Source organism: Echinops telfairi, unplaced genomic scaffold, assembly GCF_000313985.2.
Source record: "Echinops telfairi isolate 266 unplaced genomic scaffold, ASM31398v2 ScPeMD7_1;HRSCAF=3_0, whole genome shotgun sequence".
Taxonomy (NCBI): domain Eukaryota; kingdom Metazoa; phylum Chordata; class Mammalia; order Afrosoricida; family Tenrecidae; genus Echinops; species Echinops telfairi.
The window spans coordinates 15849602-15863340 of record NW_022103896.1 but is presented as its reverse complement, the minus strand read 5'-3'; the positions used below and the strand labels follow the sequence as shown (position 1 = coordinate 15863340).

Genomic DNA, 13739 nt, shown 5'->3' with positions numbered 1-13739 from the left:
CCACTCAATGGGGACAAGATGAGGCTTCGTCCATAAAGAGTCACAGTCTCAGAAACCTACAGGGGCTATAGGACAGGTCTACCCTGTCCTACAGAGTCACAACGAGTTGAGATCAACTGGACGGCAGTGATTTTATTTTCTAATTTTTGGTGTAGCAGTTCAAGAACCAGGCAACCCTACATCCACTCCCATTGGGGATGTCTTGTGCATCTGCTGAACACCCATTGTTGGCTGTTGCCATTTCAAGGCGCTCTCTCATCATCAGGGCCAGCCTTGTCCACTCTACGGTTTATGGGTGCGTGTGTGGAGAGTGGGGAGAAGGAGCTTTGATCCAAAGAATAGCTTCTCTGGCTCTCCAAGAGATCTGGCACATTCCTGGGTTTCCTGCTTCTAAGCATCTGCAGGATGCCTGGGTGGGGGTGGGGGTGGGGACTGGTAGGGTTGCTATGCTCTCGGGCTCCATGCTGGTCCCAGAGAGCCAGACAGAGGGTGACATGGGGCAGAGGAGACAGCCATCTGTCCAGGCCTCATGACAATCAGGTGAGGAGTTATCTTTGATTATGATTATTTTAGGATAAACTTATTTATTTTCTTTTAATATCACTTCTACATCACCTTCCTTGCCTTTCACATCCTATTTAACAAGAATGAACAGAAGTCATTAGAAACATCTGGCATAAAAACTGTATACTTTGTGTTCATGGAGGGAAGGCAGTTTGAGTTTCTTTATAGGTTCCCGCTGCCTTATCTGCCAGCCAGGGGACAAGTCCTATAGCAGCTGTGTCTTCCTCTCTTTCAATTCCCAATACACACACACACACACACACACACCAAACACACTAGATTCATCATAAGGCTGGTGCTGTCATTTACTGATCTCCATCCATTGCTCGCCTGGCTCACAGTGGCTCCATCCTCCTGAAGCTTTGCCCTGCTCTCCACAGCTCCTGTACAAAGACCTTCACGAGCTCCCGATGGCCTGCTGAACTAGTTGCAAATGCTTTATGCAGGTTCCACCCCATTGGCAGCACCACCTACTCTAAATTGAGCTGCCTTTTAATCTGAGGGGGTACCTAGGCAAATCTGAGCTGTTCTTTTGTGGGCACATATTCTAATTTTATGTGACTAGGTATCATGTTATGCATCACATGCAGTATCTACCTCTTTCCACAGGCACCCTGTTGCTCTAATCTACTCGCTTGTTTCCTGACATCTTCCTTGTCCACTGTGATCACACTCAGTGATCACACTCAGGTTGCCCCAGAGCTGCCCATCCCCACAGGTAACACTGCAAAAAGCCAAAGTGACAGTTGCACTAACATCTTCCCAACCATCTCTCAAGTTCTTCCCATGAGCCAGACACTGCTCTCAGCCCTTCAAATAACTGGAACTGCCATTGCCCAAATCTTACAGACGAGGAAACAAAGGCACCAAGAGTTTTCATAACCCAGCACACATTCCTGGGTGGACCCGGGTAATGTCAGCCTAAGGGTGGCATTAGGAGGCCACAGGATATGTGCGTACTTAATATCACAAAGTGGACCTGATCAAATGGGTGTGGGGGGATTCCTGTATACCAGCTCCACATCCACACAGAAACACTGAACACAGCACTGCGGCTGCCTCTTGGGAGAGGGAGAGGGAGAGGAATGGGAGTGGCTAAAGGTGTCAAGAGAATAAAGGGATGGACAAAACCAAGAAGGACCAAGGACCACAAAGCACCAGGATTCAAGCAATGGGACTAACTCAACTTGAGTTACTACTCAACTTGACTACTCAACTTGAGTTACTACTCAACTTGACTACTCAACTTGAGTTACTACTCAACTTGACTAACTCAACTTGACTACTCAACTTGAATAACTCAACTTAACTACTCAACTTGATTAACTCAACTTGACTCAATTAAACTTTCTTGCTGAACCTTGAGTTACTACTCAACTTGACTACTCAACTTGAGTTACTACTCAACTTGACTAACTCAACTTGACTACTCAACTTGATTAACTCAACTTGATTACTCAACTTGACTCAATTAAACTTTCTTGCTGAACCTTGGTCTGACCTGACCATCAATCTCCTCTCTGGTTCCCTTCCGATCCACTTTTTAACTCTCCTCCCTCAAACACACACCTTTTGCCCATATCTCTCCTATGCCCTGTCCCTTGTCAGTGTGAGATCACTTTGTCTTCTTCTCTCTCCCATTCCTGGGAGCGCCTCAAGAGCAGCCTCTGGCTCCTTAGAGGCTGGACTTATGCCCGACACATAACCCTACCCACTGCTATCGAGTCACGTCTGCCTTACAGTCACCTTGTAGAGCAGAGTGCAGCTGCTGCCTGGGGCTCCCGGGCTGCAAATCACAGCAGATCGCCTCATCTTTCTCCCTCCTGAGTCGGATCTGTCCACATGTGGTCAGCACAACCCACAGCTGAACCCACAGCACCACTGGGGAGTCACAGGGAGGACCCCTTAGTGATTCTTTTCTTTTCCGTTTTTAAAATCCCATTGCGTCTCTTTGTGTAAGTTTCACCAAAGTCAAATTGAAAACTTTATCTCTGTCATACAATTCCAGGACACATACATTCAAAACGAAATGCTCTCTTTTATTCCTTCTTACATAGAACATATATTTATATATTACTACTATCTGTCTGAAGGAGCTCTGGTGGTGTAGTGGGCTATAGGTCGGGCTAGTAACCACAGGGCCAGTGGTTCAAGCCAACCTGCCTTTCTACTCCTATAAAAATGTACAGTCTCAGAAACCCACTGAGGCAGTTCTATAGGATCTATCCTATAGGGTGGGTATGAGTTGGAATCAAATTTATGGACAACCCTTTCTTCACTGCCCCCTTTCCATCTCAGAAGCGGGAGCTGCTTGGGGTCTCCTCTGGCCGCTCACCCACAGACCCCCACGCACACACTCACTTCCTGCACAACCACTAATGCTTGCCACTTTCGTTCTCTATCCCCAGCCCAACACCTCTTTCAGCTAAGAGCTCACATGTACCAGGCCCGGGGCCTCATCGCAGCCGACAGCAGTGGGCTTTCGGACCCCTTTGCTAAAGTCACCTTCCAGTCCCACTGCCAGACGACAAAGGTAACCAGCCCCCTAGCCGAGCAAGGGAGACCAACAGGGCGCCAGGCCAGTGCCTGGACCTCGGGAGGGGGGTGGGCAGGGGCTTCAGACTCAAAGCAGAGGTGTGTGCGACAGGGCTGAGGTGGGAAGAGCTATTGGTCCCCCATCACCCACGACCCCGAGGCAGAGGGGCGGAGAAGAGAAGGGAGGTGGGGAGATCAGCGGGATGAGGAGCAGCAAAGGGCCCTGGCCCTGCAGAGCCCACGGAGTGACAGCACAAAGCAGACAGAAACACACCCAGGTCACCCTGGAGCGTCAGCCCTAGTCTCCGCAGAGGGCTCAGCCCTAGACTTTTCATGATAATGTTGTCCTTACCTGCTTGGGGGGTGGGGGCGGGGGGAGGCGCTTTGAGTGCTCTGTCACCCTTGGGCTTCCATGTTTTTCCTGCTGCTGGAAAAGAATCACTTGGTGAGGTTGGGGGTTGAAGGCTGTGGATCAGATCCACGTTTCCATCTTTCTGTCTGCCTTTCCTTTGGCCTTGGAGCTGAAATGTGAGGGGTCTCCAACTGGCATAGTCCCCCTCTCTGGGGCCTTCCTCTGTTCCCTACGGATCCTCCGTCTGGGGGGCCTGGTCTTGCAGATTAGAACTTTAGGAAGTGACTTAATGGTTCCCGTTGTTTCAAAAAGGGGCAGCCTATTATCCAGCAGTCACTGCGGGCGTGGGACTCCAATCCAGCACTGGCTGAGAGGAATGGGAAGGGGAGAAAGACCCCAAAGAGAAAAGCTTTGGGGATGGAAGGGGAGAGGGACAAAGGGGCTTAGAGGGGACCTCAGCTTAGAGGAGGTGGAGGGCCTCTGAGTGGGAAGCCTGAACCCCAGAAGCTAAGCAGTCAGACTGATACCTAGTGCTGGGGATGATGCGGTGTCTTGTTTGGGGAGATTACCCCAGCACACCAGGCTGGTGCACAAGTGGCTGTTCACTCTTTTATCAGAGATTATATATGGGGCGGAGTGGGAGGGGCCCACATGCACTTATTGAGCACCTACCATGTGCCAGGTACTTAATATGCTTTATCCAAGACAACCTTTATAGCAACTCTACAAGGGAGGTGCTGTATCCGTGAGGGCAACTAAGGTTGGGGGAAGTTCAGTTACCTGTCCCAATGGGATACGGGGTGAGTGATGAAAGCTGGGTGCCACCTCAGTGGCATCTGTCCTGAAAGTGTCCGAGCGTGAAAACACGCGTCCTGCAAAATAAAATGCCCATCTGCCTAGAGAGAAGGGGGCCTCTCCACCCAGCAATGAAGAAGTGAGCCTTCTGGTCCAGTCAAAGCAGGAAGCCAAGTTATACGGTCATGCTTGGCTGTTCAGCCGGGGAAGGAGAAGGCAGGCTGTCTGAGAACAGAACATTGGTGGAGACCGGGGGTGGGGTGGGCTGAGGGGATTGTGCATATCTGTGGGGTTAGTTACATGACAGGTGAAGGCGACATTTGTGCAAGTGTGCATGTTCTTCAGGTAAGTACAGCATGGCCACAGGACACTGGCCGCTTTAGCTTTCCTTTTCTTTTTGGAGATTTGTAGCTCCACTTGCCCTTGATAACCTGATTACATCTCGTTGTTTAGCAGTTTAATATTGTGTTAAACTTTGTTTTTTACAACAGAGTTTTGTTGTTTTTTACAACAGAGTTGTGTTTTTTAATTAAACCCAGTAAGATGTACAGAAGACAATGAGGCAGTAAAAAGTACTTTGGGCTGGTCCAGGTTTTGCTTTTCTGGAAACCTGCTCTAGAATTGCTTTCTCTAATTTTTTCTGCTTGTTCCTGGGAGTCCACTGTGAAAAAGATTGATCAATAATGTTGTGCTCATGCCCCTTCACAACCTGCATCTGTTTGATCATCAACGATACTCACCCCCACTCCTAACACTCGCGCGCACACACACGCTCCCTGGGAACAGACGGGCCTTTCTGCATCTGCCTGACCACAGAGAAGAGCATGTCTCCTTGGAGGGATCTGGCCGGGTCAGGGAAAAGGTTAGAGAAACTGCTGTTAGCAAACTCCAAAGTGGATTCTAAACTCGGGTCAAGACTTCACGATGGAGTTCAGGCACCACTTTCAAACCAGACTGCTCTGTTCGCCCCACCAAGTGCCTCAGGTCTTAGACGCCTGCAGAATGGAAGCATCTGAGTGAGGGTGCTGACGAAGAAGGCCGAAAGTGCTATGAAAAGTGCGAACACACTTGTTCTGGAGGAAGAGCAGCCAGAGTGAATGTCCCTTAGAAGCGAGGATAGTGACACTCTGTCTCACTCATTCTGGACATGTTGCCAGGAGAGACCAATCCCCCGGAAAGGATCATGCTTGGTCAAGTGGAGGGGCCGTGGAAAAGAGGAAGACCCTTGACAAGATGCATTGACATGGTAATGGCCTCTGGGCTCCAACATGACGACAATGGTGAGGATGGGGCAGGACTGGGCAGTGTGTCGTTCTGTTGTGCCCATGGTCGCTATGAGTCGGAACCAACTCAATGGAACCTAACAACAACAACAACAACCAGAGCCATGCTCTGCCAATCATCTCTCATGGCCTCTTAAAGTGTTAGCTGTTATCATAACCTCTCAAGCAATGCCAAGTGACTCAACTACAAGGCATAACTCCCGAAGGAGCCCAGAAGTAGTGAGGTTGACCATGGGCAGCAGACAGAGAAGCAGGGTTGATGAACCCTCAACATTTCTCAAAGGCTCAACCCTGGAGACAGACCCACTCGTTCTGTCATACAAATATGTGTTGGATTGACACTGACTGCAACGATGAGCTCAAGCACAGGAACAAGTGTGAGGACGGGCGCAGGGCCGGGCATTGTTTCCTTCAGTTGTGCATAAGGTCGCTGTGGGTCAGAACGGACTTGATGGCTCCTAACAACAATACCTTCTACATCTTGGATGCTAGGTTAGTGCCTAGTGCTGTGATCAGCACTTGGGGATTTTGAATAAATAAATATTGAGTGAGTTAGTGAGTGAACAGATAGATGGATGGATGGATGGATGGATGGATGATGGACGGATGGATAGGCGGATGGATAGATGGGTGGACAGATGGATGGATAGATGGATGGATGATGGACAGATGGATAGACGGATGGACAGATGGGTGGATGGATGGATGGATGGATGGATGGATGCTGGCTCCTGGAACTTTTCAAGGGGCATCTTACAGCTGGAAGAGACACATGAACCATCAGAATCCGTCCACAGCAAAGACACTGTGAAGACCGTAAAACTACCTTGGCATCACACCTGCCACCTATGTGCCACTGAAGATAATCACGTTTCCTTTTTTTGAAAGCAGCATAAAAGGTAACAGTTTTTGTGACATCAGTCACTGGGAAAAACTGACTGCTTTGCACACCTTAACTTCCTGCTGTAAGCCTGGTGGAGTCAGTGCCCTGCTGGCTGAAAAGGTAAAGATCTCCTGAGAGACGGATGAGAGATGAATGCGTTTACGGCTTCCTGGGCATAAAACACTCTCCGAGCAAGAAGGGGAGGACGATGTGAATGCAGACGGCGTTTTGATGGCTCATGTATGAAAAAGTGTTAGAAATATTATTCCATGACATGGTGTAGGTGATTGAAGGCTGCAAGTAGAGGCAACTATCTTCAGCCTCTTCTGAGGTGCTGACTGGTTGCTTTGGGCTCTGGAGTCCAGGGAGCTCACCCAGGCCAGGCTGGCTCCAGTGCCTCCTGAGTGGCAGGGAGAGGTCCGGATGCAGGTCAGAGGAGCAGAGAACGGATGCATTCTAAGGATCTAGATGGCACTGTTGTGACCACCTGTGAAAACTCCCATTTGACAGCTCAGCCTGAGAGCTGTGATTGAGTCCTGCAGGGGTGACCCCTTTGTTCTCCAAAAGAGAAGGCTTTACATTCTGATGGGGGCTTCTGCTCAGTCACACAGGCCTCCAACCCCACCAACAGGCTTGGCCTTTGGCTCTGCGAAACTGGCATGCCTGCAAAGATCCCTTTCAACAGAGAAGGGATTGTAAGCCCTTGTGGCACAGGGTTTAAGTATTTGGCTGTTAAGTGAAAGATTGGTGGTTCAAACCCACCTGCTGTATCCACCTGCTCATCTGAGGGAGAAAGATGTTTCTGCTTCTGTACAGGTTACAGCTTTGGAAAATCTATGGGGCAGTTCTACTCTGTCTTGTGGGGTCTCTGTGAGTTGGAATTGACAAGAAGGCAATGAGTTTGGCTTTTCAGTTTGCCAAAGCCACCACTTGACTGGTCTGACAGGCACTCTTGGTTAGGGACCAATCATGCGGTGACTGCCCATCTTGGTGCTTTTCTATAAAGCCCCAGAAATCCTGTTAGAGTTGCTATGAGTTAGAATCGTCCTAGTGACAGTGAGTTTAGATTTGGATGGACCAGTCCCTGGAAAAAGACCTCATGCTTTGCAAGGTAGAAGGTCATTGGAAAAGAGGAAGCCCCCAACAAGATGGATTGACACAGTGGCTGCAACAATGGGCGCAAACATAGCACTGATGGATGGATGGATGGATAGACACTGGCATCTAGAAGCACATCAAATGGCATCTTATTGGACGAAGTGGTGCTGTGTTCTGTTGATGTAGGGTTGCTATGAGTCAGAAATGTGACACTCTGAGACAATACATAACAACAGTATTATTCTCACAACACTCTTGTGAGGATTGGGTTGAGACGATGTATGCAAATATGCTATTAAATATTGTAGGGGCTTGCTCATGAAACATATGAAAAATATAATATGCTCCACGAGGGCAGGGAATTTTTGTATCTCTTAGCATCTAATGTATAGCAATGCCTCAGCTTAAAAATGGAATGGGTGAAAGATGAAGATGACAATGTGTTCACTTGGCTCTCCATAAGCAAATGTTGAGTACACTTGGCAGCCCCTAATGGCAGTGAACGGATCTTTTGCTCTGTTCTTGGTCCAATCTTCCAGGTAATTTCCCAGACCCTCTCCCCGACCTGGAACCAGATGCTGCTCTTCAGTGACGTGGTGCTGTATGGGGATGAGAAGGAGCTGGTGGAGTCTCCGCCCTCAGTGGTGGTAGAGCTGTATGACAGTGATGCCGTGGTGAGACTCCTGGGCAGTGCTCACCACCCTCTAGAGACACTTCACGGCACACAGGGAATCCGGGACAGATAAACTCTCAGGACCAATATTGAGAGTAGCCATACAAGGAGGGGAAGGGGAAGGTTGGGGGAGAAAGGGGAAACTGATCACAATGACCTAACTATGACCCCCTCCCAGGAGGATGGACAACAGACAAGGGGGTAAAGGGGGACATCGGACAGTGCAAGACATGAAAAAAAAATTTATAAATTATCAAGGGTTCATTAGGGAGGGAGGGGAAAATGAGCTGATACCAAGGGCTCAAGTAGAAAGAAAATGCTTTGAAAATGACATTGGCAACATATATACAAATGTGCTTGACATAATGGATGTATGGGTGGATTGTGATAAGAGTTGTACGAGCCCCCAATAAAATTATTTATACTAAAAAGATTACAAATATATATAAAGTTACGTTAATATCCTCTTTTGCTACTCAATCAAAATTGAGCAGAACTGCACCTTCACTCAAAGATACTCATCTCCATCATCATTGTCTTCATCACTACCACCATCATCATCATCTTGTGTTAAATACTTATTGTATACCAGCCATGGTAAATCAATGTCAAATTACCCAATAAGCAAAGAAAGCACCAATTTACTTGTGCTTACTTGCTAATACGTAGTGAGCATACTAGGATGCATTGCATGTTCTAGGTGTGGTAAGTAAGCTGGTGCCACCTTGCTTCTTTGGTAACCCAACCCTGAGGACTATGTTTAATCCTCACAGCCCCATAGCCCATACACTTTGTAGGTCAAGTAGCTGGCCAAGGCCATGGACCTAGAAAGTAGCATATCTGGGGACTTAAACTCAGTTTGCTTGGACGTCAAAGATCATGTTCCAGCCACAGTGCTGCCCTGCTTTGGGATTCCTTGGGATATTTGGTGCCCCCTTGTTGTCCTTTTCTCCTTCAAGTCGACCCTGGATGGCATTTTAACTTGACTCCATGGAGATCTGTTTCAGAGAGAGATGCCCCTGTGTGAATTATCTTTAAACAACACTTAAAAAAAAAATCTATCACACTTCAGGAGGCGCAGTCCAAATTCAGCCTGTAGCTCAAGAGAGAGGTCCTTTGTTATCTCTTTCAGCTTCTAGAAACCAGCAATCCTTAGAGGGCCTCGTCTCATAGATTCATTTTCCCTCCTCCTCCTCCTCAGATTGTGTTGTTTTCTCGCCCAGTGTCTGCATGACCTCTGGGTCAATGCTGCCCATTGCACTGTAATGCAAAAGTGATTAGGTTTAGGACCCACCTCCACATTGCTATGATCTCAGCTGACAGATTACCTTAGATTAGATTGCATTATGGAAGATGATGATATTATATAGTTAGATTACATCCACCTGTTGGGGTGGGGGGCGTTCAAGCCATAACACATGCTAAGATAGCCTAAGGCCAGAACCCCTTAAGGATGCCCTTCTTTTGCATTTCCCCTGGGACTTGAATGAACTCCACTCTTCCCAGGCTGTGGAAAGGGCTAAGAAGTGGTGGTGAGAGGAGGTTCTGATGCTGGCATTGTTGAAAAGATTATTTGCCAAGTTGCACTCCTGGGGTTCAGAACCAGGTAGGAACCCATCAGGGGATGAAGATTCATTTTTTTTCTCTGCTTTAGGGGAAGCCAGAATATCTGGGTGCCACAGTGGCTGCTCCTGTTGTGAAGCTGGCTGACCAGGCCTATGAGCCCCCCTGGCTGAGCTATCACCCCATCTTCTGTGGGAGCCTCTCTGGAGGGGACCTCCTGGCTGTGTTTGAGCTGCTGCAGGTAAGTGACCAGAAGCGACATCTCCATTACATGATTGTCCGGTCCACTTGGTTGGAGGCGTGGCATCTATGGGGGACCTCCTCAATGAGAACAGCTCCTGGCTCTTCCTTACTGCCCTGTGTCTTGAAGCGTCTTCTTCCAGGGACCTGGGAGGTATCCAACTGTGGTGCCCTGTGTTCTTCTCAGGACCCAGGGCTACAAGTCAGAATACCGGGATGAAAGAGCTTCATGGAACTAGGCAGCGGGGTCTGCGCAGGCCGCTGTGCATGTCCCTTAGACTGAGCACACATCTGGGAGCACTTACCATGTACCCAAGGAGCCCTTGCAGTGTAGTGATTGCCTGTTGGTAGTCACAAGGTCTGCAGTTTGAAATCACTAGCAGGAGAAAGATGGGGCATTTCACTCCTGTAAAGAGTGACAGTCTCAGAAAGTCACAGGGGCAGCTCTACCCTGTCCAATAGGGTTGCTGTGAGTCAGCATCGACTCGATGGCAGTAAGTTTCTTTGTTTGTTTTTGAACCACAGACCCAGGAAGCCCTGGTGGCCCAATGGGTTACAAGTTGGGCTACTAACTGCAAGGTCGGCGGTTCAAACCCGCCAGGTGGAGAAAGACGAGGCCCTCTGCTCCTGTAAAGGACCAGGAACACTACCGTGCAGTTCTGCTCCATCCTATGGGGGGCTCTGAGTTGAAATCCCTGTCGGAAGAGCAGGTTTATCTTTGGAGCAGACTCCATCCATCTATAGGGATGCCCACTTTTCAGAAACCCTTAATTGTAAAAGGTTAAAAAATAAGGATCTCACTTGCTAGAGAAAGCAAAAGGTGCTAGCGTTGGAACTCAGGGGTACGGATCTCTGTGGTTATATACAGACATCACACTCCACAAAGTCACTGTCAATACTGAATTAGTGCCGGCTTAACTGCTGCTCAAGGGGGAACACTGGCCTAGGTTCCTGCAGACCTCTCTCTCATCCTATCTTTTGTTAACTGGCTGATGCATGCTCCTGGTTTAAGATGTTTTCTGCTTAAAAGCACCTTCTTTGCATTCTCTTTTTGGGTCCTTAACATGGAACCCATAGCCAAGAGCTCTTGTCTGCGTGACGCTTATCTCACCCATGGGTGTCCCTGGGGCCGGTCCCAGCCTCCTCGCTGGAGAGAGCACCACATGTCAGCACTGTGCTTTCAGGCCATTTTAAACTGAAAAACCACCACCAACAAAAAAGTATCAAACAAGGCAACAAGAAATAAAAGAAAATGTAGAGCTCACTAGACTGTGAAAAGGGTCGTTGTGTGCAGTCCGCGAGCCGGCACAAAGCAAGGTGTCACCTGGCTCAACCTCAGCTGGGAACACGTGCATGAGGGGCTCAAAGTCGCTGCCACTCTGTTCATTTTGGCAGCAGCAGGGCTCAGCACAAAATATCTTGCCAACCCAGACAAGCTCTCCAGAACAGCAGAATTGAAAAACAGTTGTGTCGTTGACTAAGCTGAATGCGATTCCCATCACAAACAAATGCAGAGGCAGAACTTGTGTAGAGCCAATCAGATGTGGCCCAAAGATACCGGTCCTCAAGGAAAAGGACTTACAGCATCTTTGTCATCTGTCGTTCATGCCAAGCTCCCTTGGCAGCTGGGGGAACCATCAGTGTTGGCGGAGCGGGTCTCTTCGAAGGAGAAAGTTGGTTCTTCCCTCTGTTACTGGAGGTGGCCTTGCGACTTGGAGCCCAGTGCCAGCTGATCTTAGGCTCCTTGACTCCCAGACAGCAGGGACTCGGGGAGGGAGTCTGTCTGCTTTGATAGCTTGTGTTCGAAAGAGATGGCTCCCAGGTCGTCAGGTTGTAAAGCTGACAAAGTTGATGGCTCCCATCCCCAGGTTGTAAAGTTGACAAGAGGTTTATCTTGACTTGTAAAAGATTGGTATATATTTCTAAGAGGCAGAGGGGAAAAAACGCACACATAAAAGCTTTCTGAAGTAATTATTCTTTGACGAGAGAAAGGCGGAAATACTTCAAGTTTCTCCAACAAGGAGAGTAAAGCCTCTCCTCGTTATTCTGTTTTATTTTTAATTCGGATATACCTTCCCGGAATTTCTGTGAGTGGTCAGGAAAGTCCCTGGTATGTTGATTTTAGGGTTCCAAGTACGCTTTTTCCTTTAACTGTTTATTGTGAATTAGATGAAGGTTTGCCGAGCAGATCAGCTTTATATTCAGCAACTTATACCCGTTTGGATTCATCTGCTTGATTGCAACCCTGACAATGTGGAGCATTGATCCTACTTGCTTCCTGTGCCGCCTGCTGCCATTCCTCCTGCTCTGCCAACCCTTCTGAATTTTGTCCTTGGGCAGGTGCCGCCCTTTGGTCTCATGTGCTTGATTGTTCTGAGGCGGGCGGGCCTCCACCGAGCTAGGGTTCCCCTTACAGGTCTATTGTTTGGCTGAAAACTGAGCCACTGGTTGGGTTCATTTCCAGACCTGAAGGGTGGCTAAGGGCCTTAGTTTCAGGGGTCTACGAGTTTCTAACCAGTTGGCCTCATCTTTTTGTATGCTTTTGGATATTGTTGCACCTTTTCCTCCCACTTGACCCAGGACCTTAGTGTGATCCCTTTCAGAGCAGTTGGGGGTGGGAGCCGGGCACTATCTACTTCTTCTGGTCTCAGGGTCACTGGGCTCGTCTTCACCACTTAGGGCTGCTCTGGCGAGAGAGCAAACTCTCCGGGGAAGTGAAGCTGGGTGAGCATTTGCAGGATGAAGCAGGGACTCGCGCACTGGAAGGAGGCTCTAACTAGAAAAATCGGTGCCTTTAAAACTCCAAGACCCTAAGCACCAGTATTTTATCTGGGTGTCTGAGGTGCGTTTCTTGTTAGCTGGATATTGAGGGATCAAGAGTCAGTGCTAAAAATAAACAAAAACTTTCAGCCTATAATTGAATTTGGGTGATCGGGAAATGGGCAGTGTCCCTACTAAAAGTGGACATGAGCTCCAGAGACAGCAGCTATAAGTCAGGGGTTTATCTAGCAAACCCCCCAAATGCCCTCCCTAACCAAACCCATTGTCAGCAACAGGGTCACCCTTTAGGACAGGGTAGAACTTCCCCACAGGGTCTCTAGGGCTGTGAATCGCCAAGAGGCAGACTGACAGACATACCCTCTTCCCTCAGAGTGGCTGGTGGGTTCGAACTCCTAAGCTTTCAGTGAGCAGCCAACCTCTCATGGCGCCCACAGGGCTCCCTGGTGAGAATAAGGACATTAAAATCTGAATTAGGGTTTGACAATTGTGAAAAGGTAAGGGGCGCTCGCCTATACCATATAGTCATAAATGCAGCGATCACCTGTGCCACTGGCTCCTTGGGCACCGAACGTGCTGGGGGTCCCAGGTCAGCCAAGAACCCCAAGCAAGGGCTGTTAGTTACTGATGAGCAGGCTCCTTCCTGAAGCATTTGGGGTAGTTTTGAGTGTTCAGCTGTTAGACTTCAGCACGTCTGGAGGCACCAGCAGTTATTTTTCACAAGTACTTATCATACTTACCGAGAAAAACTCACCTAGACCCCGGCCCTGTGCAGGCTGTCCTGTGTCGCCAAGAAAGTGGGACGTTGCAGCCTGGAAGTTACCTTCAAAGCCCTCTGGTCCTGTCTGCCCTAAAGGGAGAATCCGAGTAATTTTCAGGCTGTGAACGAGTGAGGGTAGGTCACACTGCTGGCGAGCTGTAAATAATACTGAGTCGATCAGGAGGAAAGTTTTAACTACTCCTCCCAGGAGAAAG

At 48.7% G+C, this 13739-nt stretch overlaps 1 protein-coding gene across 1 annotated transcript in view; it reads left to right on the top strand.

Annotated features, from left to right (window-relative positions):
• FER1L6 (fer-1 like family member 6) overlaps window positions 1-13739 on the top strand; it is a 136169-nt gene that overhangs the window by 65109 nt on the left and 57321 nt on the right. Inside the window, exons 19-21 of the mRNA XM_004697400.2 lie at window positions 2973-3097; window positions 8050-8184; window positions 9838-9987. Coding sequence (XP_004697457.1) covers window positions 2973-3097; window positions 8050-8184; window positions 9838-9987 — 410 coding nt within the window. The remainder of the gene's footprint in view (window positions 1-2972; window positions 3098-8049; window positions 8185-9837; window positions 9988-13739) is intronic.